This window comes from Bos grunniens, chromosome 9 (assembly GCF_055505025.1).
Source record: "Bos grunniens cultivar Pamir isolate PY7600 chromosome 9, Bosgru_T2T1.0, whole genome shotgun sequence".
Classification (NCBI taxonomy): domain Eukaryota; kingdom Metazoa; phylum Chordata; class Mammalia; order Artiodactyla; family Bovidae; genus Bos; species Bos grunniens.
The window spans coordinates 26261561-26287631 of NC_141173.1; the positions used below are offsets into that span (position 1 = coordinate 26261561).

At 42.8% G+C, this 26071-nt stretch overlaps 1 protein-coding gene and 1 long non-coding RNA gene across 14 annotated transcripts in view; one reads left to right on the forward strand and one right to left on the reverse strand.

The window, feature by feature from the left end:
• NCOA7 (nuclear receptor coactivator 7) overlaps positions 1 to 26071 on the reverse strand; it is a 160738-nt gene that overhangs the window by 11907 nt on the left and 122760 nt on the right. For all 12 annotated transcript variants that reach the window (XM_086316334.1, XM_086316331.1, XM_086316341.1 and 9 more), the window contains one exon: positions 5821 to 5968. In XM_086316334.1, the coding sequence (XP_086172460.1) occupies positions 5821 to 5968 (148 nt within the window). The remainder of the gene's footprint in view (positions 1 to 5820; positions 5969 to 26071) is intronic.
• On the forward strand, positions 5 to 25753 carry LOC147365707 (uncharacterized). Of its 2 annotated transcripts, none has more exons than XR_015132319.1 (2): positions 5 to 280; positions 25255 to 25753. It is a non-coding gene; the product is annotated as an uncharacterized LOC147365707 (long non-coding RNA). The 2 variants fall into 2 exon arrangements; XR_015132320.1 differs by lacking the exon at positions 5 to 280 and adding an exon at positions 23391 to 24537.

Genomic DNA, 26071 nt, shown 5'->3' on the forward strand with positions numbered 1-26071 from the left:
GGCTGTAAAATGACACTTTCACCTTTGAAACGGTGGTGGTTTCCTAAGAGCACAACAAAACCTCATTGTTGTGCGTTTTTTTCCCCCCCTTCTTCATCTTGTACTTTTCTTCCCAACTGTCCTCTGGCTGCCTGAGCTAGCTTTTTCTAGCCCTGCCTTCTCAGTTTTTTTTTTTTTCCTGCACCTCTCTGAAGGGAAATCTCCATTTTAAAACTTTGAGTGCGCTCGCTGACATCAGTTTGAATCTCAAAGGAAAGATGAAAAGGAGGCTTTACTGGAGGTAGGTTCATTACACTGAGAACAATGGCGTTTCACTTCAAGACCCTGTCATGTTTGTTGGGTATGAGAGACGTCAAAAAAGGAAGAACATCTGATTTATATGAAGCTGAGAAAAATGTTACTTTAGATTCAGTTTTTCAAAAGAGTTGGCAAAGTAATATTTACCTTTTAACCTTTCAAAATATTAATCTTAATGACAAATAAGCATGATGAGTCTTCCTCTACTGCCCAGATGAGATTTCTAGGGCTTGGAGAGAAATGCAGATCACTATTGGATCAATTTTCAAGGATCTTTCTGTGAGTTTTCCAGGTCAAAAATGGCTTTTTGGTACCCCTGGGGGATTGAGTGCCACTGCATAGATCATCCCAGGGGGCATGAGGCTGTGGAGGATATTTGGTGACCAGTCTCAGGTTGGCCAGAACGTATTCTCAGTGCAAGAGTCTGGACATAATCTAGGGCAGAAGCACTTGGACTCTGCGCCAGTGAGCTGTCATGCCCTTCAGTGCCTGGTGCTTCGTGACAGCTAACATTTGCTGAGTGCTTTCTATATGACCCCAAGTGCCAGCTGCTTTGCAAGGCATGACACAAGCAATTACAATATATCATTTGTCCGCTTTTCAAATTAGCAGAAGTTTTGAGAAAGGAATAACAGTTAATAAGGCTTTCTGTTAGCAGAAGCACAGTGAGAAGGGTATTCCTCACATGTCTGGCAAACTGTCATTGTATACAAAATTAGGAGACTTAAAAAAGTAATGCCCTTATGCTAAGTAATTTCACTTTCAGGAAATTAGGAAAAGAGTCAGAGTTACACATCATCTCATCCTTGTGAAAAACTTGAATGAACACGATTTCTACAAGTGGTGGAATTGTGAAATTTTGATTGAGGTTTAAAATATGTAACCATTAAAACGAGGCTTCAAAATCCTTAAATATGATACAATTCTCACAAGATGTCAGGTAAGAAAAGCCAGATACCAAACTATACATAAAAATGATCTCATTTTGCAAAAATAAAAAGACTCACTCTCCCTACCCTTAACCCCGAGAAAACACTCTGTGATAGAAAGAGTTTAAAAAATGTACAAAAGTGTTGTGTGGTTAGATATTATTTTAAATATGTTCTGCATTGTACTTTTTTATAGCTTTCAAATTTAATATAATAAGCAGGTATTTTATAAAATTAGGAAATAATGCTTATTTAAAGAGCTTGTTATGGAGGGTGGACTAGTGGTTGGGGTGGCTGGAGGTGCCCTTGAAAGGGTGCAGACAGCTGACTAGGGCGGTGGGCCCCACCCCCCATAAGATCAGAATCAACAAATTCTAACTAGAGATGACTGAGGATGAAAGAGAAGAATCTGGGATGATAATTAGGTTTCTGACTTGGGGCACCACTAATTAAGATGGGAAGGCATGAGGACAAGCACATTTGGGGGAAGATGACGGGACTTTATGGACATGCTGAGGATCAGACACCTGTTAGGGGAGTGAAGGTTCCTCTTCCCCACCCACAGAGGAGAAACAATGGGATGCCAGGGGCCGGGCTTTAAGGTAATGCTAGTAAGCCAAGTCTGCTCCTGCACGGGAAGGAGCCTAGACAGCATTCTTCTCCTCATCTTAGTTTTGGACTTTCTTGTCCACGTGGCAAGAAACCGGGATAACAGTCCAGTCACCTCTGTCTCCAGGTGTCTCTTCTTTCCATGTGCCCCAAGTGTTAACAAGAGCACTAGGGTCTTGGAAGAGCCCACCCCGTTTCTTCCTCCTCCTCCGTCCCTTCTTCTTTTCTTCCTCTTCCACCACAGGTCTAGAGGCACACCTTCTAGAGGGATGTGCTCTCTCTTTTATCCTGCTCAGTGGCTCAGTCTGAGAGGCTCACTCAAGCCCACTAGACTCTAGCGCGCGAAGCAGACTTTTCTCTCTCCACATGCCTCCTTAGTGCCTTTTCCTCTGTGTGCTGGTGGGCATGGCCACTTCTCCCACTGGAGTTGTCAGGAGCTGAGATTCAAGGTTGGGATTAGTGGAAAGAGAATAGGCCTAAACGAGGGCTGCTTCAGTTCAAGCTATCCAGACCTAGTCAGGAAAGGATTGAATTCCCAAAGCAATTGAAACCCTCTCTCTAGGCCTCCACACTGGGGCAAGAGACCATAGCCTCTACAAGAAAATACACCTTTCCTAGCTCTGCTTCCTCTGTGCACATATCTCATGGGGGCCTCTTGGGCACAGATGGTTAGGTGAGGAGGACAGGAATTGATATTCCCTGATATGTTAGCCAGAATGCCAGTGTCACACCATCTCTGCCTCGTGGAGACCCAGTGGTGCCTGTGGGGCATCTATGTGCTTAAGAGCGGCAGCTTGCAAAGAAGGAAGCATGTGAAGCAGACATGTGGGAATCCACAGCATAAATCTCAAAAGCTGATGAGCTCATCCAAGGAAGATGTAATAGATGAGAAGAAAAAAGAGTCAGAGATAAATCCTTGGGGAACACCATGAGAAAAGGAATAAGCAAAGTATATTTGGGGGACTTCCCTGGTGGCCTAGTGGTTAAGAATCTGCCTTCCAATGCAGGAGACATGGGTTTGATTCCTGGTTGGGGAGCTAGGATCCCACTTACCCCAGGGCAACTAAGCCCATGAGCCACAACTACTGAGCTCTAAACTACTGAGCTCGTGTGCCACAGCTAAGACCTGATGCAGCTAAACATAAATAAATATTTTTTTTAAAAGTGTACTCAGAAAGACTGGCAAGAGATAGAAATGAAACAAAACAAAACAGAAATGATAAGAAAAGCCAAGGAAAGGAGAGTCTAATAGGCTTGTGCTGTGCTGTGCTAAAGTTACTTCAGTCGTGTCTGACTCTTTGTGACCACATGAATTGTAGCCCGCCAGGCTCCTCTATCCCTGGGATTCTCCAGGCAAGAATACTGGGGTGGGTTGCCATGCCCTCCTCCAGGGCATCTTCCCCACCAAGGAATCGAACTTGAGTCTCTTACATCTCCAGCACTGGCAGGCGGGTTCTTTACCACTAGTGCCACCTGGGAAGCCCTATTTTTAATCAATGGTTTCAAACAAGAATGAACAATGTGAAGGCAAACATGCACACAAGCCAAGTGCGGGGCCACAGACCACAGAGCTAGGAGCAGTGGGCTGAGGGAGCACAGGAGGAGCAGTCAACTGAAAGCCTCGCAGCACTGACCGATGAGCTGGGCCTTTGAAGGAAGACAGGAGCCTGCCGCAGCAAGCTGTGTGTGTGTGCACGTAGGGGCTGGGAGTGAGTAAATGAGAAAGGGCCGAGTGAGCCACACACATGGAAGGACCAGGCACGTCAGAGGAGTTAGACCCAAGGGGCCGGCCTGGTCACCCTTCATCATCCCCGTCTCACAGAGCTCCAGTCTCGGAAGATCTGACAGCTGCTTGATGAGAATGTTGCTGAAGAAACCTCACCACCCGCCACCCCCCACCGCAGCCTGATGCCAGACCCCACCGGGGCCTTCAGTAGCAGGCAGCCATCCTCCTGCAGCTCGTCAGCTGGCATTATTCCTAGTTTCTATAGCTCCTACTCAGACCTTCTCCGTATTCCTCCAAGTCCTCCCTTCTTCACTTCTAGGAGATGCCCCCTTCTGCGGTTACCAAGAAATCATCAAATGAGCAATACCACAACTTATATAATACCTCCACTGAATCTGCATTCTATTCACACACATCCTATTCTTTTCTGCTGCCTGAACACCTAAGGCCAATCCTATCCCCACCCCTACATTCCCTGCCAGTTCTCAGGGATCTAGTCCCTGGCTTACGCCCTCTCTTATTTTATCTCCTGAACCCTCTACTCCACTGTTCCTGCTGACCTCTTCCGAAAGGTTAAAGTCTCTCTCACGAGAAGGAAAACCTCCCACCCTCACATTCTCTCCGAGCTTGCCATCTCATTTTTATTCTCCAAAACCAAATTTGAGCCCACATCCACTAGCTCCATTCACTCACCCCGGATACATTCACTGAATGTTAGAAGCTACATTTTGAAGCTGCCACTTCAATGAATCTGCTTTTTTGCTGAAGTCACCGACTACCTCCTTGGTTTTAGATCCAAAACACAAACCTTAGTTCTTTCCTGTTGACTGATCCCTGGGATCAGAACACAGAGCATTTTTTACTAAACCTAATCTTCTTGCTATGCTCTTTATCACAATGAAGGGCTGATACCTCGATCCTTCCAGTTTCCATTCTAAAAACCTAAAAATCTAAAGAGATCAATCTCGACATCTTTCTTACTTTCCACATGTAATTAATTGCTCACAAAATCCTCTTTCTCCTCCTATCTTTCAAAAGCGCTAAGTTTCCTCTGTCGTCACTGTCATTCTTTCAGCAACTGCTCGCTCTCAACAGTGACTACTGCAAGAGCTTCCTAGTGTGTCTTCAAGTGTTGTCCAATTCCAATCAACTGAACATCTGCCGGCAAGAGCAGGCTCTCCAAAATGCGTGTCTGTATTTACTTCTCCAGGCTCAAAACAGCTCAGTGCCTTTCTACTACCCTTAGGAAAATAACCAAACTCTTAACAAGCAGTTCATAGGTCCTCTGTGATCTGCCATTTCATTATCTCCAGCTTCATTTCTTGCCACTCCCTCAGCTTTGCACTCTGTGAACCAGCCACCCTGAACTCTCTATTAGTTCATCAAAAGCCCCACACTCTCTATTTCTCCCTCAGGTCATTCCTCTGCACAGCAGGCTTTTCTCTCTGGCCAGAACATGTTCTGTGTCCCACTTCCACCCCAGCTGCCTGTCCCCCCACTTCTGATCTCAGCTCAGATTACTTCTCCTGGGTCACTTCCTTTGATCCCCTAGCTCCATTCAGGTGCCTGGGTACATGCTTCCATAGCCTGTGGCACCTCGCCTATAATGGCAATTACCTCACTATATTGTAATGATTTTTTACCAACTGAGCTATCAGGGCTTCCCTCATAGCTCAGATGGTAAAGAATCCGCCTGCAATGCAGGAGACCCTGGTTTGATTCCTGGGTCGAGAAGATCCGCTGGAGGAGGGATAGGCTACCCACTTCAGTATTCTGGCCCAGAGAATTCCATGGACTATACAGTCCATGGGGTTGCAAAGAGTCGGACACGACTAAGCAACTTTCACTTCACTTCACTATTGTAATGATTATCCATACTCCTTGATGGTAAATTCTACTTAGCCCATCCATTGTGCTCCTAACATGAGAAGGGCTTGCTAAGTGCTCAAAAAATAAATTATGAATGGTTTTTCAGGCCAAATTAAGAAGATTGACTTTCATCATGTACGTAATGGGGACCCTGCATCAGTTTCAAAAAAAGGAAGTGAAATGACTGGCTGGTAGGTGTGGTGATAGTGTCTTTCTGATACACAAAACTAGTTTCAAACAGAGGAATAAGGTTTTTCCTCATAGGATTTCAAAGGTGCACAGGAAATCTTAACTTCTTGCCAGCCAAAAAGTGCTTGGATTTTGGACACAAGAACATTTTGTTCGTGCCTTGTACTTTAAGGACGACAGTCTAACCCTCTTGAGTCTCACCTCCCAGCTCTTGGTGGTTGGCTCACTGAAGAAGTTGTCAATCATATTCAGTTCTTCTTTCTCCACCACCACAAAGCCTTGCTCTTTGGCATCTTTCCCATAGACGTCAGGAGACCATTGGACAAAGAACGTATACAAGTGATCCACCCTGAAAAACACGTTTGCCATAGGGGTTAACACCAAATCTACTTTCCTGGCAGGCATTAGTAGGAACTTGGGCACGTACAACTATCTTTTTCCTGCTTAGCAAGTCCGTGTTGCTACTTGGGAAATCTCCCATGTTGAAGACAATCTCTACTTGTGCATTCCAAATTTGGAAAATAAGTCAATAAATGCAAGCAAAAGTCCACAGACATTGAGAAAAATGTCTTTCAATCTGAGGAAAAGATCAAGAAATGACACTTAAAGGTACAAAACACAATGAAATATTTACACCAAAATTTTGTTTTCTTCATTGGATCCTCATTTATTGGATTTCTCTGTTCACAGGGGAAAAATTGACCTGAAACTTTAGATGGGAACAAAGCAATATTCCAATGGCTCTTTATGTAGACTGAAACATTATTATATCATAATTTTAATAAAATATCTTTGATAACTAGAAAATATCAGGGATAATACTAGCTATCATTTTAACATTAGAAACAGATTTAAATTAACCAATACTAGGAATGCAGTCTTGCCTTCAATATCTCTGTTCTCTTATACATATTTAACATCTGAATCATCTCTCCAGACTTAATCAGCAGACAGGTGGCTAGTTCCCAAGAAAAGACCGGGAGCTCTCAGTCTTAGCACCTAAAATATCCCCCACCCCTCACCCATGTGAAAGAGTCAAAAGCTCTCTGACCTGCAACCATCACAGTGGAGGTGTAAAAAATAGATAGGATCAAATGATTCTTAAAGTCTTTAATGATTACAAAATGATAATTTCAATTTGAGTCTCCTGTTTGGCACAGTGCTAACTCATTGCTAAGTTTAGAAAAGTTCTAACTGTAAAAATATTGTAACACTCTTGCTGTAGACTGAATATTTGTGTTCCCCTAAAATTCATATGTTGATATCTAATCCCCAAAGTGATGGTATTTGGATGTAGGACCTTTCAGAGGTGCTTAGGTTATGAGGCAGAGAAGGCAATGGCAACCCACTCCAGTACTCTTGCCTGGAAAATCCCATGGATGGAGGAGCCTGGTAGGCTGCAGTCCATGGGGTCGCTAACAGTCGGACAGGACTGAGCGACTTCACTTTCACTTTTCACATTCATGCATTGGAGAAGGAAATGGCAACCCACTCCAGTGTTCTTGCCTGGAGAATCCCAGGGACGGGGGAGCCTGGTGGGCTGCCGTCTACGGGGTCTCACAGAGTCGGACACGACTGAAGTGACTTAGCAGCAGCAGCAGCAGTAGGTTATGAGGCAGAGCCCTCATGACTGGGATTAAAAGACCCCACAGTGCTGGCCAGCCCCCTGTGCCACATGAGAACGCAGTGCAAAGACAGCCATCTATGGAACCAGAGCAAGCCCTCACCAGACACTGAATCTGCCAGCACTTTGATCGTGGACTTCTGAGACTCTGGAACTGCCACGAATAGACCTCTTCTTTAAAAGCCACCCAGTCTATCATATTCTGTTATAGCAACACACTGAAGGGTTCCCTGATGGCTCAGTGGTAAGAATGCCCGGCCACTGCAAGAGACTCAGGTTTGATCCCTGGGTCAGGAAGATCCCCTAGAGAAGAAAATTGCAACTGGCTCCAATATTCTTGCCTGGAGAATCTCATGGATAGAGGAGCTTAGTGAGCTACAGTCACACACAAAAGAGTCAGACACAACTGAGCAACTCAACAACAACAACTGAGAAATATTAATAGGATTAAAACACACAACAAAAATGTCACCATAATTCTAACATTCCCGTGGATCCAACTGCCTTTAGGTTTCTATAGTCCTAACCTGTTCTTGATCATATGTACAAGGTTTTCTTTCCATTGTTATCAGGGCTAAGACATAATTGTTATATGTAACATTAAATAGTGCATATTTGCCATTGCTGCTAATCTTTGTACGGACTTGTAATGGCTGCATTTCTCAGAAGTAATAAACCATAATTACCCAAATCCCTATGTCCTTGGGATGTTTAGCTTGTTTCCAATTCTTTTTCCTGGATTGTACAAATAACATTGCAACGAATATCCTCATGATCCATGCCTTTTGTCATCTTTTGAATTATCTCAAGATTAGTTCCCAGAAGAGGGATTATTAGGCCAAAGGGCATGGTTTTATAGCTTGTGATCCATCTTAACAAACTGCTCTTGAAAGCCTGACTACTCTGACAGGAGCATTGCAGTTTGCATCTAAGGTAACAATCTTGCTTATCCTTTTTTTTCTAAATGTATTTAATATATATTTTAAGTTTTACCCCACTGATTCTGTATTTCTTTGAGTGGTAGTGGGTTGAACATTTTTCAAATGTTTGCTTCCTGGCTGCCTTCTATGAATTGGCTCTGTGATTGTGGAGTCATTGTTTTTCTTTTCAATATATGGGAGCCTTTATATAATGTAAACATTAACCACTACCAAATGTTTTTCTAAGCTGTTTTTTCCCTTTTATAATAATTATGTCTTTTCTTTCATAATATAAAATTCTAATTTTCATATATTTTAAAGGTATAGTTCCTTTGAGAATTCTACTCCTTCAAAACAAGGGAAGTTGGCACCCAAGACAAGGTGTATATCAGTGTGCTACGATATGCTAACCATTTCTATTTTTTTCTAAAAAAAAAAAAAAAAGAAAGAAATATAGATATATGTTATAACTGTACATGGCTGTCATAGTTAATTTTATATGTCAACTTGGCTAGGCCATGGCCAATCTTTGGTCAAACACGAGTCTAGATGTTGCTGTGAAGATATTTCTTTTTAAAGATGTGATTAACAAGTAAGCAGCCTTTCAATAAAGCAGATTACTTTCCATAATGTAGGTAGGCCTCATCCAATCAGTCAAAGGCCTTAAGAGAAAAAGACTAAAGTCCCCAGAGAGAGAAGGAATTGTCTCTAGATGCCCTTCAGGTTTGGGACTACAATATCAACCCCTCCCTGTTCCTCTAGCCTGCCAGCCTACCTTGCACATTTTGAACTTGGCAGCCCCCATAGCCATGTAAGCCAATTCTTTAAAGGAAATCTCTCTCTGTATATGTGTGTATTCGACATTTATATACATAAAATATACATTTATATACATAAATATACAGACATTTATATACACCTACACACACACACACACATCCTCTCAGTTCTGTTTCTCTTGAGATCCTTGACTAAGACAGTGGACAACTCTGAAAAGCCATGTAAGAAACTGAGGTTAATGGTTATCTCTGGGGAATGGAATGAGGTAGAAGAAAGATACATTATATATATCTTTCCTTAACTTTTTGGACTTGATAGTACATTTTTATAATTTTAAAATTAAAATTACATTTTAAAAAAAGCAAATAACGAGAACTTTCCATCTTACTCATATCCCTGTCCATCACCTTCTGGGTCCACCTTTCCCCACTTTAGGTGACCACTTTATTATCTCCTTGTGTGTTGCTGTGGTGGTGTTTGTATGTTGTTCATCGTTGTTCAGTCGCTAAGTCGTGTCTGATTCTTTGCGACCCCATGGACTGCAGCACACCAGACCTTCCTGTCCTTCACTACCTCCTAGAATTTGCTCAAACTCATGTCCATCGAGCTGGTGATGCCATCTAACCATCTTATCCTCTGTCACCCTCTTCTTTTTCTGCCTTCAATCTTTCCCAGCATCAGGATCTTTTCCAGTGAGTCAGTTCTTCACATCAGGTGGCCACAGAACTGGGGCTTCAGCATCAATCCTTCCAACGACTATTCAGGGTTAATTTCCTTTAGGACTGACTGGTTTGATATTTATAACTATTTTTATAGCTAGAAATAAACATGAATATAAATTCTTTTCCTCTTTTGTTTCTATGAAAAACAGTACTATTCTCTAGCTTTTTTTTTGCTTAACAGTAGAGCCTGGATATCCTTGCACAGCAGTAGAGAGATGGCTTCCTCATTCTTTCCTTTATAATTACACAGTACTTGACTGTGTGGATTTACCCTAGTTTATGTAACCATCCTCTCTAACCTGGTCACCTGGCTTGTTTTCAAGACAGTGCTGTCATAAACTATGCTATGAGTAACTTGGAACGTCATTTTTGCATGTGTTACAGATAGAGCCATAGGATGTATTCTCAGAAGTGAGACTGTGTTATCGAAGGAACAATTCACTTATGGCATCGTTTTTTGCCCTCCCACCAACAATATGTTTGCTCTTTTGAATCTCCAAACTATTTTTATCACATAATATGACACTTCCTATTAAAAGTTAACTTAGAAACAGTACAATAAATCATGACCCTGGAAAGGTTGATAAGTATACAATTCTAACTCTTCCTGAGTTTTCTAACACTTAAAATTTAGTCCATCTTAAGTGTACTTTAGAAAAAAAGTTGAGAAGCAAATGTGCTTCACTCTAACTTTTGTAAAAGGACACATTTATTACATGCTTACCCACCTCAGATAAAATGGCTTCCTAAATAAACGTGGGTTAGCTTATTTGTGAGAAAGAAGAAAGCAGTTCCTGATACATGGGAGCTGGTCTGCTCCTATCGGCCAGGTCCCAGTGGTAGAGAAGCTGGCCTAGCACTCCCAACTCGGCTTTGGTAATCTCCCGTTGAACATAAACAATTCCACAGGACATTAACATCAGGCAAAGACACTCTATGACCACGATGAATCATGACAGAGATGAGACTGCTGAGGTCTTATATCTGAACACAAACAGTGTCCAACCACAAAAATGACCAAACATCCCTCTAATCTGGCTAATATAAATGATTGTGCTACTTCACCAATTATGGCATTAGCCTCTCTAGCTTTCCCTCCCTCAATATGGGATTTCCGCTTCTAATCCAGTGTAACGTCCGACTTAAAGTTCTCCTTCGAATCACCTAACATACATCCTGTGACCCCTTTCTAGCACCCTTTAACTAGAAAGGGCCCTAAAATGGCCCTAAGTCCCATGCATTCTACTTCAATACAGTAAGTCAAGTCAGCTCATTCAACTTCAGGGGTGTTCCTGGTGGTCCCTGGCTGCAGGGCATGGCTTCCTTAAACAATACTCCCTGTGCACCCACTATGCGCCAGTGACCCAGCCCTGGAGGAGCTATCTTCTGGAATATTACGGTTGGAGATATAAGGTATCATTTAATCCAGCTGAATGGATTAAATGGAATGGGAATGAGGGCGTTGAAGTCTACTATCAGCATCACAGCCAGGACCAGATCTCCTGAGGTGACAATCAGGGTTCTTTGAATCACATTGTAAAGTTTTCCCCATATGTACCCTACATTGATCTCTTGCATTGGTTCCCAGTTAACGTCCTGGTTATGACACAAGACACATTTTCTTCATCACTTTTTGAACTAACTATCCATGAAGGACTGCTCATTTATTTATCCTCTAACAGGTTACTCTCAAAGGAGAAGGCATTGTACAAGTATAAACACTGAAGAAGCCTCCTAAGAAATGCTAGAGGCTCATGCTGGCATATGTCCCTGTGTAAGACTGCAAGGGAATGAGGGATGAGGCAGAGATTCGAACTGAAGATTTTATTTTTATTATAAGAAAATGTAATATAATTTTATTTATCTTACAAGAAAATATAAATTGTGACAACTGCAGGTCAGTGAAGATTTTAAGGTGAGTTCCTATCTCAGCAATTGCCAGTCACTTCCCTTTTTGGTGACCAAGACAATAAATTGCTTGGGAAACCATTTGAGCAATTTTTTTTATTATACAGATTCAAGGTGAGTAGGACATATTATTTTAGAGGAGGGTAGAGTTGAACAGTCCCTGTTTGATGACCACAGCTTATTCCTATAACCCACTGGGCAGGTGAGTAGGACGGAAGATCCATATGAGGGCCAAATGATTTCCTAAGAAGGAGGAATCTCATGCCTAATACCTTCTTTTTCAAAGTTCAACATTATCAGAGCATCTCTGTTGAATTAAGCTGGTCCTAATAGAGGTAAGCTCTCAGAAAAGGATAATATCCCCTCTCCTACCCCTTCCTGCTGGAAGAGAAACTCTTCAAGGGGGTGGGGGGAACAGTCTGATCTAGACTGATGACCTGGGATCCATATGCACGCCATGGTTATTTCAGGAGCAGATTAATTTGGGCATGTTGTGTTGCTTATGGAAAAACTTAGGTCAACCCACTTGCCACAGTGGGCATACGATGGAAAGAAATGGCTACACATGTCATACCATATATGTGTGTGTGAGTTCTCTTTGTTGTTGTTCACTCAGTCACCTGAGTGAAACCCCATGAACTGCAGCACACCAGGCTTACCTCTCCTTTACTATAAGATCTCTAGGAGCTATAACAAGTGAAGGCTGGGGAGGGAAAGGTGAGTTCTGGCACAAAGTATTCTTGCCACCATGCACTTTTCTCTTTAGAAGAACTATGTCAACCTGGGGCAAGAATCTGCGGTGACCAAGGAAGAGAGGTTTATTCCATTCTCTTCTCTAGGGATGGCTGGATTTCCTGAGAGGTGCATCAAGCCTCTGGGATCGTTGGTTGACAGAGTGGCCTATTTTGTAGCCAAGTCAAGAGCAGCCAGGGCCATCCCTTTAAACTGGACAACCCCTGGGCTTGCTGAACTTACCACAAAAGGAAGTATCTAGAACAGAGAGGACAGGCTTTCTCAAAATACCACAGAAAAGAAGGTCAGTGTCAGAAAAATTTTACTGTTAAACACAGAAGCGACCTTATGTTTTAAGCAATGCTGATGAAATGTATCAGCTACCTAAATTCCCCGCCTTGAGGACCTCACATTACACAACAGCTCTGAGTCAAGTGTTATTAGGCCCAGTTTAAAGATAAGAAAACTGAGGCTCCAAAGACTGAATGATGTGCCTGAATACCCCATCACTGGAAATGTTCCAGCCAGTGTAAGCTGACTGCCTTCTCTTTCATGAATGCTGAGCCCCAAGGGGGATGGTGCACTTTTGCAACTGTCCAGTCAAGGGTCTCATAGAATGGGTCGGTACTTCCTTGGTTTGGGGTTTTATGAACGAAGCTTAAGTAGGTGTGAGATGCCCTGAGTGGCCCTTAGGTCACATGGGGGCACACCCCCCATACCTCCTCCTCCACACTTCCACGCACTGCACACAGCACTCAGCTCCAGGCCTGGGGAACATCAGGGCAGCCTACTCTGCTCAGCCACACCGCTAGGAATGGCTGCGACGGGTGTGCAACAGCCCTGGACAGCCTCCCGCCTCTCTCAGGTGGCAGGCTCTCTGCCTGCAGCCAAGAGTCTCCCCAGCCTCGAGAAGCCTCAGGGGATACAGGAAACCTCCAAAGTAGGTTGTGCAACAGGCAACCTGCTGGGAAGTGCTGGAGTCTCTTCTCTCAGATGCCCAGGACCCTAGCATACCCCAGCGTCCCTCAACCATAGCCTTCCACACGTAAAACCTCCTCATTGTCTCATGAGGAGAGTTTTTCACACTAAGCCTCTGAGGGGAAAGCAGGGGTGAACAGTTAAAAAGGCCCATTCTACAAGAGAAAATTAAATCGCATTTGGAGCCAGTTTGATTGCTTCATTCTTTGCTCCTTGGAGGCCAAAGAGAAGAGGATGTGACTTCATCTTTTTTTCTCCTTCTAGATTAGAGTGGCCCTGAGTTTATTTAAGTTTCTATAACCTAATTCCTGGAACAGTTCTTTTTGGCCAGCTTAACTGGATTTTCCTGGTGGTTAGTTCCCAGAACCGAATCCTGCCCTCTGGAAACAGGCCTGAAGTTCTGAAACCCCCCTCCTTGTCCCTCTGCCCTCCCCTCGCCCACGTGTTCCTCACGACCACGACCCCGTCAGTTCTGCTCTCACCTTGACCCTCACCCCTCACCTTTCCCCAGCATCAGCCCCTCAGGAATTCACACACTTTCAGGCCAGTCTTTGCACCTCACCCCCACCAGGGCCTCCTAAGGGCACACAGCTTTCATCCTCCTGTTATGCCTACCCTTCCAAACGCCTATTCACAGAAACAATCATCTTACTAACTCCTCTAGTGGGATGATGGATGTTGCTGAATTTGCTTATTGGAGCTTAATGGGTCCACTACAAGTCAAGAGCACCCAACATGTGCCAGAGGAAACCCGCCTTTGTGGGGCTCTCTACTCCCCTCCAGCGCCCCTCTGCTGTGGCTCCTCCATTCAGCAGCTATTCCAGATTCAGCTCTCAGTCCAGATTCAGTCTCTCTTCTACCCACCCTGCCTCTCAGAACAGAGGACTCTCTGTTGTACCATTCTAATAAGGTGCTCCCCTCTGGCCCCTCTTAGTAAGCTTTCTCTTCAGAAGAAGTAACTGCTCTCCCATTTTAACCCTCCTCAGAAATTCAGACAGTCCCACCGCTGAGCGGTCTCCCTCCATTATTCCCATCTCACTTCTCCACTGTTTTATCTCCTTCATCTTAATCCACAAATTTACTTGCACTTGCCCATTCTTAAAAATACATATATAAGCCTCTGGGACCTCCCTGGTGGTCCAGTGGTTAAGGCTCCGAGCTCCCAATGCAAAGGGTATGAGTTCGATCCCTAGTCAGGGAACTCAGATCCCACATGCATTGCTTTGTGGTCAAAAAACCCCAAACAAACAAACAAAAAAATAAGCCTCAAGATTTTGTTTCTCTCTAAGGGTTCCTTCCCATACCTCATCTTCCCTTCAGGTTATATTGTTAACATTTGGGTTAAACATTTTTTTCGCAATTCCTTTTTATTCCTGATTCTATTAACCTTCTAGTATGTGCCCTTTATCCCAGGTGGCGCTAGTGGTAAAGAACCTGCCTGCCAATGAAGGAGACATAAGAGACAAGGGTTCGATTCCTGGGTCAGAAAGATCCCCTGGAGGGGGGCATGGCAACCCACTCCAGTATTCTTGCCTGGAGAATCCCATGGACAGAGGAGCCTGGCGGCTACAGTCCATAGGGTGGCAAGGAGTCAGACACGACTAAAACGACTTAGCGCAGAACAGAAGAAACCTGCCTCAGAAACTGTGTGGATGGAGGCAGGGTTTTTACATCCTGTTCCCTCCCTCACTACTTTAGTGAAACTGACTTCCTCAAACTTGACCTACTGTGAAGAAACTCAACAGTATCTCATGCATCATTTGTCTTGACCACTGACAGCCCGCTGATGGCTTTTATTTTATTTCTGAAGCGCAGTGACTCACCCTGTGGTCTCCGTGAGTCACCAAGCTTCAGCCTCAGTTACCTCAGAACACTATCTACGGCCTCTGGCCAAGCCAACACAATTCCTGCATTACCAGTAATTACCGCCCTGCTGGCTACCATGCGGTCATGAAGCAATAAGGGTGGTAACACCTGTGAGCAGGGAACTCACAGGACAGGTACTGGGTCCTGGAAAAACCTGGTATGTAAGGAAGAAGCAGTAAGAGAAGTCCTGGAACGAAGCCAGGAGGAAGAGGAAGAGAAGTAGAAGCGAGGTGATAAAATACAAATCTGAGCACTTGACCCAGCTGTGCACAATCCTTCCGCTCTCTCCCTGGAGGTTTTAGGATAATTTCAAATTCCTTAGGGCTGCCAGAGAGCTTTGTTTTATGTCAGTCTCCCTAATGGGCTCTTTGCTGCAGCCACATGCTCTTGTATCTCTCTGCTCCAACATCCCACTCTGGCCTCCACGCTCAATCTGTTGAGCCTCTTTCTTTCTTGTTATTATTATTTTAAGAAGAGTGACCACAAAGGTAAGCCTGGTGGAGAATCATTTCACGCTGGGGTCAGGGAAGGCCTCCGAGGGGTCCAGGTCCAGCTGAGTTTTGAAGGACCAGTCAGTTACAGGAGGAAGGGAAGAAGTATTCCACTGGAAGGGACGTGCGCAAAAAGACCTGGCATCCGTGAGGGCAGGGTGATGCTGGAAGGAGGTCACACTGGACATGGCAGAGGGAAGGAGAGACAATGCAATCACGTCCCTGTGGCTTCTTGACGCAGATTCTGTAATCGGGACAGGCTACTGAGACACAGTGCCTGCCCAGGGTGATTCAGCCCCTGCCCTCGAGCAATCAGGTTGAGAAAAGCCAACAAAAAAGCCTAACACAGTTCCAACAATACAATGGCAGAAGCCAGTGGGCATCAGGGCTGGGATGTCCACGTAGGATAAAAACTCATCAGGGAGGGGAAGAATTCCTGACAGGTGGGAAAAAAGATAAAGTTTTATCCTTTGTTAATGGACTGACAGGAGAGGGGAGGAGAAAAAGGCAGAGGAGCTGGGTCACCGGGTCACAGCAAATCCTGGGCACAAGATAATATGCTCTGACCTTATTCCGGGGCTACCATTCTCCAAAGTGTATCAGGGGCAGCTCCAGTGACTTCAGAGGATGCCCAGAGGAACCTATTTCCATAGTTATGTATTTATTTCAAGTGTATTGGGAGTCAACACAATTAGCATATTATTAGCTCCTAAATTTCACAGATATTACTGCTCAGGAAAAGCCTAAGTTTAAAAAAAAAAAAAAAAAAGAGTTGATCTAAATCCTTTGAAGACAACTCTTAAGGAAATAGTAGTACAGATGGTTTGCAGATATGGGGGTATTTGGAAAGGAAGTGAATGACTGAAGTTTGAGAAGCATCACTAGGCAATACTCAGGGCTCCAGCAGGGAAGTGGCCCAGCCAGATCTGCAGTTTAGACAGAGTGCTGTGGAGCCAAGGAGGGAAGGTCAGGAAGAGATACGACTGACTAGAAACAAAGACTTTGTGGAGAAGGCGGCAATAGCAATCCAGCCAAGAGGCGATCAAAGCCAGAGTCCAGGCGAAGTGGTGGATGTAGTGGGAAGCTTGCCATTCACACTCCTCCAGGCACAAGAATAGTTCCCACCCATCCAGCCACTGGTGATACCAAAACCCGGCACTTGAGATGTGTTCAGGTTTCCTGTCTAACTCCAAACTTGGGCTTAATCATATTTCGTCATCTGCAGTGATTTTGGGTGCAGATGGTGACTGAAGCCATGAAATGAAAAGACACTTACTCCTTGGGAGAAAAGTTATGACCAACCTAGACATCATATTAAAAAACAGAGACATTACTTTGCCATCAAAGGTCCATCTAGTCTAGGCTATGGTTTTTCCAGTAGTCATGTATGGATGTGAGCATTGGACTCTAAAGAAAGCTGAGTGCCACAGAATTGATGCTTTTGAACTGTGGTGCTGGAGAAGACTCTAGAGTCCATTGGACAGCTAGGAAATCCAGTCAGTCCATCCTAAAGGAAATCAGTCCTGAACATTCATTGGAAGGACTGATGCTGAGGCTGAAACTCTAATACTTTAGCCACCTGATGTGAAGAAGACCCTGATGCTGGGAAGGATTGAAGGCAGGAGAAGGGGACGACAGAGGATGAGATGGTTGAATGGCATCACCAACTCAATGGATGTGAGTTTGAGTAAACTTCGGGAGTTGGTAATGGACAGGGAGGCCTGGTGTGCTGCGGTCCATGGGGTCACAAAGAGTTGGACACGACTGAGTGACTGAACTGAACTGAGATTTCGTCATAAGCCTCAAGGCTCCTTTAGAGATTCACCCCAAAGATGACACCATATTCAAGTTACAAATCTGCATTTAGCAGATAGAGTTGTCATCTCTGACAAAGAAATTCAAAGAAGGGGAATGATAAAGGTTCTTAGAAGGCAGCAGGCTTACCTTAGAGGCAACAAAGTACAGCCAACTATAGGAAAGGAAGCCGCAGAGCAGCAACAACTGACTTTCATTTAGAGGACAGACAAGCGCAGTTATTTCTCACGATAACTTCAGTGGGTAGCCACTGTAATTAGCGCTCCTCATTAGTGCTGGAAGAAACAGATGCTTACACAGGTTAACTAACTTGCCCACAGCAGTATGTTAGGGGCAGACCTGGCATTAACCTCAGGTCAGTTCATGGTCTCAACCCACATGTTGCACTGTTTCCTTTATGTCCGTCTTGCTGTTCTGGTTTTGCTATTTCATAAAAGCCCACCACTGACCAAGCTGTAGGGTTGAGGGATACAAAACGTGAGGACAAATCAGAGATGATGCTTGGAGCAAAACATTATTCCAACTATTCATAGTTTAGGTGTAAAGGTTTTAGGTATGATTATCGTTTATGCTATCAAACAAGACTACTAGTTATGGTGGGATTTTATTTACTGTTGCTTTTTTTTTTTTTTAACATAATTGTGAGGTAAAGGACAAAAGCACCATTTCTAAGTTAAAGACCTGACCTCCCAAGTTACTTCTACTTGTTATCAGCTGGAGGCTTTGGGAAAGTTCCTTAATCTCTCTGTACTTTCATTTTATTATTATTAATCTATTTATTTATTTGGCTGCACTGGGTCTTAGTGGCAGCACACAGGATCTAGTTCCATGAGTAGGGATCGAACCTGGGCCCCCTGCATTGGGAGTGAGGAGTTTTAGCCACTGGACCACCAGGGAAATCCCTCTCTGAGCTCTTAAAATGAAGGTAAGGAAACCTAGCTCCTCATTCCGGTGTATGGAGTGTTAAATGCATAGGTTCATTCTACTCTTAAACAGATCTTTTAGAAAGTCCCCTATACGTGATTCTCTAAAATCGTGCTACCACATAGACCAACAAACCTGACCAAAATGACCCAGTAGCAGTTAGGCACTCTCATCTTATCAAAGGTCACTTGACTGGTACGAAAAGAAACTGGGGCAACACACAGCAAGATAAACCCGCAAACCACGCACTTAATTTAAAAACTAAGCTGCTGCTGCTGCTGCTGCTGCTGCTAAGTCGCTTCAGTCGTGTCCGACTCTGTGCGACCCCATAGACAGCAGCCCACCAGGCTCCCCCGTCCCTGGGATTCTCCAGGCAAGAACACTGGAGTGGGTTGCCATTTCCTTCTCCAATGCAAGAAAGTGAAAAGTGAAAGGGAAGTCGCTCAGTCGTGTTTAACTCTTCTCGACCCCATGGACTGCAGCCTACCACGCTCCTCTGTCCATGGGATATTCCAGGCAAGAGTACTGGAGTGGGGTGCCATTGCCTTCTCCAAAAACTAAGCAGGAATCATTAAACAATTTAATGGTTATTACATTAAAGATATACTTTAGAGTACATTAGGGTGCAGAGAATAGGAAATAATACTACAAGAAAGGGAAGAAGGAAGAATGTTACTCAGAGAGTATGGAGTACATAGGTAGTCCCACTGTTCACCTGTATTAATGGTAAATTAAAGATAGTCTATACACTTCAGCCTAAAACCTTCCCAGACTTTTCCACTCTGAATATAGCCACAGAAACCCAATAAGGCAAAGCACTCTTCCTGTTTGTTTTTAATATCTTGCTCTCTTCTTACACAAGCATTTTATTTAAATCATTAAAGAAATGTTTAACTTTTCCTGATTTAAATACAATCACAATTTTTTTTTTTTGCTATTTATTAATAGAATAGCTGTGTGAGCTCTACAGTAGACTGGTCATTAAAAAATAGAATGCTTTCATTTGTTTTTAAGGCAAAGCACTCTTTTTTTTTTTTTTTTGCTGATTAACAAATATTTATTAAACCAGTTGCTAAGGCAAAGCACTCTTGACCACAGAAGTTATTACTAGAAAACTATCACTTAATTTTAAAACTCATCCTCAATGGCCTGACCTAAGGTCCTGACAGCTTAGAGTGAACGGTGTCAGATTCTTGATCTCCAAAGAAGATTTCGCTTCGGGACCAGGAACCAGGCTTGATCACTCAAGAGCTTTTGTGTAGCAGTTTAATAAAAGTATGAAAAAGACAGAGAAAGCTTCTGACATAGACATCAGAAGGGGGACGGAGAGTGCCCCTCTGCTAGTCTTTAGCCAGATGTTTTATGTCTGTTAGAAAGCTATTAATCAGATAAGAGAGACACCTCAAGGCTGAGGAGTTTCACTAGGCCCCTCTCCCATAATATGCATTTTTGAGATCTGATGGCATGAAGTGTGTCAGCCCCCAGTCATAAAACAATTGATATGAATACTGGTCTGCTGAGCTATTATCAGCCCAAAATTCGAGAAAAGGAAAAAAAGTTAGTCTTAGGTGGAACCATTTTGAAGAAAGGCAAATTCCAAAGCAAATACATAGTTTCATTAACATAGCTTAAGAAAAACATTTCCATAAGAAAAACGCATTGGTTAGCTCAAAGTTTGAGAAAAGTTAAGTTCAGGGGAACCTGGTGTTGTCATGGCAACACAGAATTTTAAGAGACACTTGCAGCCTATTTCCTCCATTTGGAGACCCCTGGCCTTTCTGCCTGTTACCCTCTCAGCCCTTATATGAAAGTGGTCATTTTACTTGCTGGTAAGGTCCCTTCTGGATTCAACATTCTATAACTTCAAATGAAATCAATGGTTAGTAATGCCCTGATGTAATGTCCATTCTTAAAGGGTCTTTGTGTATCTACAGAAGAAAACTTTATTTACAAAGCACCAACTAAACAAGCTTCTTTGTTCTAGTTCACCAAAAATAATAGGAATGTCCTTTTGAGACTCATTCATCAAAACAAAATAGTTACAATACAGATCACTCACAAATAAGTAAAAACTGAAGGTTTATATTAATATCAATGCTGGAGGCCTTTAGTCGGCAGCCTGTCACTTGGACTCAGCAGTAGGGAAGTGCTTTTTGCACTGCTCACTACTTTATACGGCTAATGCTGCAAAATTGTGGGGATTTGCCACATATCATCCATAATTCAATTTCTTCTGAAAGAGATGAGAAAATTTAGCAACACCAGGCTCACATTCCCACATAGCAGCATTGGGTTGGAGGGACCAAGTCACTCAGCAGCTGATTCACAGAGCAGATAATTAACATGGGCCCCTGAGAGTCCCTCCCGCATCCCTCCATCTGGCCCCTGCAAATATGTAGGTGCAGTAATTACTGTTTCTGCATACTTACTCCCAAACACTATGTGCGGCACCCATTGGCCGGGACTAATTATCCTGCAGTGGAAACAGGCAACAAACTACTCTCCAAAGTGCTGGCTCTCACTCTTCCACCAGAAAACACAGCCACCGGAGTAGAGCACTCACTTTAAAAGGGGCGTTCTTTCTCTACATGCTTAGGCTCGACTGTAGAGTCACTGATTAACTTAAGGCACATGCCAAAGCTGGTTAGTGAAGTTCCTGAAGGATGGTTGCCTACCAAGGTGCTTCTGGAAAATGATGATGAATTGCTAGAACTTTAAGTGGGTGAAACAAAAAGTAAAATGACCAGGAACAGAATGAGAGGAAGCAAGACCACTTCAAAACATTTGGAAGTATTAAAAAAATAAAGTGAGAATATTTACATAAGCAACCTAATTATCATATAGCTTACTTTTTTTCAGTAGGTTCCCCAAAGTTAGAACTTGTGTTAATACAAAGAGAGAAAGATAATTCCTTCAGGAATTATTTTGGAGCTCTTTTTGAATTTTTTATTAGTGATATGCTTATCTTAAAACATTATTATAAGACTACAGTATGATATAAAAATCACCAGGTTTGTATTCTGAAATATACCTGGTTTGGCTAAGTAGAGCCTAGATTGTTCTAAAAAGTATAGTAAAGACTATTGAGAACTATGGCCTTAGGGCACTGACCATTATTAAAGATTTCAGTTTAGCTCTGATACCCTTAAAAGCAAGCAAAAGATGACTTTTGATCAGAAAATGTAGCATTAACTATGGTTCAAGATTTCAAGGTGTAAAACTAGGTCAGTCTGTGATTCCTTTAATTCACTCTGTTTTCTCTAAGGAAAATGTTAAGAGCATTTTTATTAGTCTTCATGAGGGTCCTTAGGACTTGGATTATCTTCCCACTGTAAAGTGAGTTTAATAGAAGAATCAATTTTTAAAATTTTATCTCTCATTAACAAAAGTAATGCATGCTTACTAAATGCAGATAGGATATTTAATGGCAGAGAAGTAAAAGCAGTTTACAAAATAGTGTGTATATGTATATTGTATATTTGTGTACATATAGACTTACTACATTAATGCACGCATAGAAAAAAGGTTGAAAGGCTACAAAAAGTAAGATAAACTGTGGTTAGCTTTGTGTAACAAAATTATGAGCTTTTTTTTTCTTTTGCTTTTTTATATTCTTCTAAATACTATATAAAGTATGCATATGTGCTTGGTCGCTTCAGTCATGTCCAACTCTTTGTGATCCCATGAACCATAGCCCACTAGGCTCCTCTGTCCATGGAATTTTCTCAGCAATAATACTGGAGTGGGCTGTCATGCCCTCCTTCAGGCAATCTTCCCGACTCAGGGATCGAACACGAGTCTCCTGCGTCTCCTGTCATGGAGGCAGGGAAAACAAAGAAGGTTGCACTTAATTGTACACAGTGTTAGTGTAGATAAAATAAGTATAGTGGACTGATGCTGAAACTCCAATACCTTGGCCACCTGATGTGAAGAACTGACTCATCTGAAAAGTCTCTGATGCTGGGAAAGATTGAAGGCAGGAGGAGAAGGGGATGACAGAGGATGAGATGGTTGAATGGCATCACTGACTCAATGGACATGAGTTTGAGTGAGCTCTGGGAGTTGGTGATGGACAGGGAAGCCTGGCGTGCTGCGGTCCACACGGTCACAAAGAGTCGGACATGACTGAGTGACTGAACTGACTGAAAAATACCCATGGGCTCTCCCTTTCTCCCTTTCCCTCTCTTATTAGCCTACTTATTACACAAATCACAATTACCAGTTACTTCATCCTGGATTAATGAATTAAACATTTATACACGATTTGGCCAATTCTACATAATTCCTGCTGTTTCCATCTTACTGATTTTAAAAGCTAAATAATATGAAATCAATTATTATGAAATATTTCAGAGGTTGCTGCTGCTGCTAAGTCACTTCAGTCGTGTCCGACTCTGTGTGACCCCAGAGACAGCAGCCCACTAGGCTCCCCCGTCCCTGGGATTCTCCAGGCAAGAACACTGGAGTGGGTTGCCATTTCCTTCTCCAATGCATGAAAGTGAAAAGTGAAAGCGAAGTTGCTCAGTCGTGTCCGACTCTGTGTGACCCCATAGACTGCAGCCTACCAGGCTCCTCCGTCCATGGGATTTTCCAGGCAAGAATAATTGAAAAAAAGATAACATTTTTAACTTGAATAGGAATTATTGGTTCTTTCTAAGAAAGGAAATAATCTCAGTAGAGGAAAAAAGACAAATGTATTTTTTATATAGAAAGGTATCCAAATGTTTGGAATACAATCTATATTAAGCCTCTAGATAGTCATTAAGTTTCAACACATTCTAAAAGATTTGCATCTTTACCACCACCTCCCTGGCATTTTGTGTTTTGATGTCATATTTTACATCTTTACATCTTCTCTTGTTTTTCCCTTAACTGTTAGCTATAGTTACAGTTAAGATTTTTCAATTTTTTTTCTCTTTTAATCTTCATACTGGCTTATGTAAGTGGTTGATCCACAGCCTTTACTATATACTTGCCTTTTCTAGCGGGCTTTTTCCTTTCCTATAAATTCTTTTTTTTTTTTTTTTAATTCTAGTAACTTTTTTTTTTAATTTAATTTTATTTTTTAACTTTACAATATTTTATTGGTTTTGCCATATATTGAAATGAATCCGCCACAGGTATACATGTGTTCTTGGAGTTTGGAGCCTACTCTTTTCCACTTAGAGAAGACCCTTTTTCATTGCTTTTAAAGAGTTGGTATAATGTTTATGAACTCTTTTAGTTTTTGCTTCTCTGAGAAGTTCTTTATCTCTCCTATTCTGAATGACAGTCTTGTTAGGTAGAACACTCTTGGTTGCATAGGTTTTTTTCTTCTAGCACTTCAAATTTAACTGTCACTCTCTTCTGGCTTGCAAAGTTTCTGCAGAGAATTCATTTGATAGCCTTATGGGGATTCCCTCGTACATGACTTTTCCTCTTGTTGCCTTTAGAATTCTCTAAGTTTTGCCATTTTAATTATGGTGTGTTGGGGTGGATCTCCTTGGGTTTATTTGAGACTCCTTTGAGACTCTTCTGCTTCCTGTACCTGGATATATGTTTCTCTCCTTCGGGTCTGGAAAGTTTTCAGTCATAATTTTATCAAATACATTTTTAACCCTTTCCTCTGTCTTCTCCTTCTGGGACCCATATAAAGAGGATGTTAGTATGCCTGATGTTGTCCCAAAGGTCCCTTAAATTGTTCATTTTTTTTCTTTTTGCTGTTCTGATTGGGTGATTTTCATTATTCTAATCTTCCAGATTGCTCATGTGTTCTGTATCACCGTATGTGCCGTTCATTCCTTCTAGAGTGTTTTCTATTTCAGTTACTGTCTTCAGTTCTGACTGGCTTTTGTTTTCAAGTTCCTTATTAAAATTCTCATTCTGTTCATCTATTCTCTTCCCTAGTTCAGTTAGCATTCTTATTCTTAATGTTTTGAACTCTTTATCTGGTAAATTATTTATCTTTGTTTCATTAAGTTGTTTTTTCAGGAAGTTTTCTTGTTCTTTTGTTTGAAACAATTGTCTCTGAGCTTCCCTGGCGGCTCAGACGGTAAAGCGTCTGCCTACAATGTGGGAGACCTGCGTTCAATCCCTGGGTCAGGAAGATCTCCTGGAGAAGGCAATGGCAACTAACTCCAGTACTCTTGCCTGGAAAATCCCACGGACGAGAAAACCTGGTAGGCTACGGTCCATGGGGTCACAAAGAGTCGGACACGACTGAGCGACTTCACTTTCACTTTCTATGAAATTAGGGTTAAACGGTTACCTATCCAGGTCTTGAAGGGCTACCCTTGTGTAGGAGCGTTCTGATACAGTCTGCCTGTGGCTCTGGTGGGAGAGCAGGATATGAAGTTAGCACAGGTCATGTTTTTCCCCAGGTGTCCAGGCAGCTCTCACTTTGGTGGGAGGTGGAGCTGGTGATGGAGGAGACACAGCCAGAACCAGGTGTGAGCTGGGGTTTCCCTGGTGCCTAGTGGCTGAAGCTGTCTCGTTGGGTGCAGTGTCAGGCCACAAGGTGCTGGAGCAGGTATGAGCTGGCTCAGTTCCTCTAAGGGTATGCTCTCCCTATTTCCAGCACTGGCACCTTTGCCCCAGATGAGAGCAGCCCTGGAATGGGCTGGGCAGTCCTAGTATGCCAGTCAGTGCTCCAGACTACTTTCCATCTGCTGGATCCATGAGAATCAGGAATGGCTACTCTCTCCCCACTCAGGAAACAGTGACAGACTTTATTTTCTTGGGTTCCAAAATCACTATGGATGGTGACTACAGCCATGAAATTAAAAGACGCTTGCTCTTTGGAAGAAAAGCTAGGACAAATCTAGACAGTGTATTAAAAAGCAGAGACATTACCTTGCCGACATAAGTCTGTCTAATCAAAGCTATGGTTTTTCCAGTAGTCATGTATGGATGTAAGAGCTGGACCATAAAGAAGGCTGAGCACTAAAGAATTGATGCTTCTGAACTGTGGTGTTGAAGAAGACTCTTGAGAGTCCCTTGGACTGCAAGGAGATCTAACCAGTCCATCCTATAGGAAATCAACCCTAAATATTCATTGGAAGGACTGATGCTGAAGCTGAAGCTCCAATGCTTTGGCCATCTGATGTGAAGAGCCTACTCATGGGAAAAGACTGATGCTGGGAAAGACAGAAGGCAGGAAGAGCAGGTGACGACAGAGGATGAGATGGTTGGATGGCATTACCAACTCAATGGACATGAGTTTGAGCAAGTTCTGGGAGCTGGTGATGGCCAGGGAAGCCTGGTGTGCTGCAGTCCATGAGGTCGCAAAGAGTTGGACATGACTGAGCGACTGAACAGCAACACAACAACATGGGGGTGCGTCTTTCTTTTTGACTTTTGTTTTCTTCAAATAAATACCCAGAGGTGAAATTGCTAGACTGTGTGGTAGTTCCTTTTTAAATGTTTTGCAGAACCTCCACACTGTTTACCACAGTGGTTGTACCAATTTGCACTCCCACCAATAGTGCATGAGGTTTCCCTTTTTCTACATCCTCGCCAACTCTTGTCTTTTTGAGGACAACCATTCTGACAGGTGTGAGGTATCAAGATTTTGATTTGCATTTCCCTGATGATTAGTGATTTGAGCATCTTTTCACAGGCCTGTTGGCCACCTGTATGTCTTCTTTGGAAAGATGTCTACTCAGATCCTCCACCTGCTTTTTAATTGAATTTTTTTGATACTAAGTTGTATGA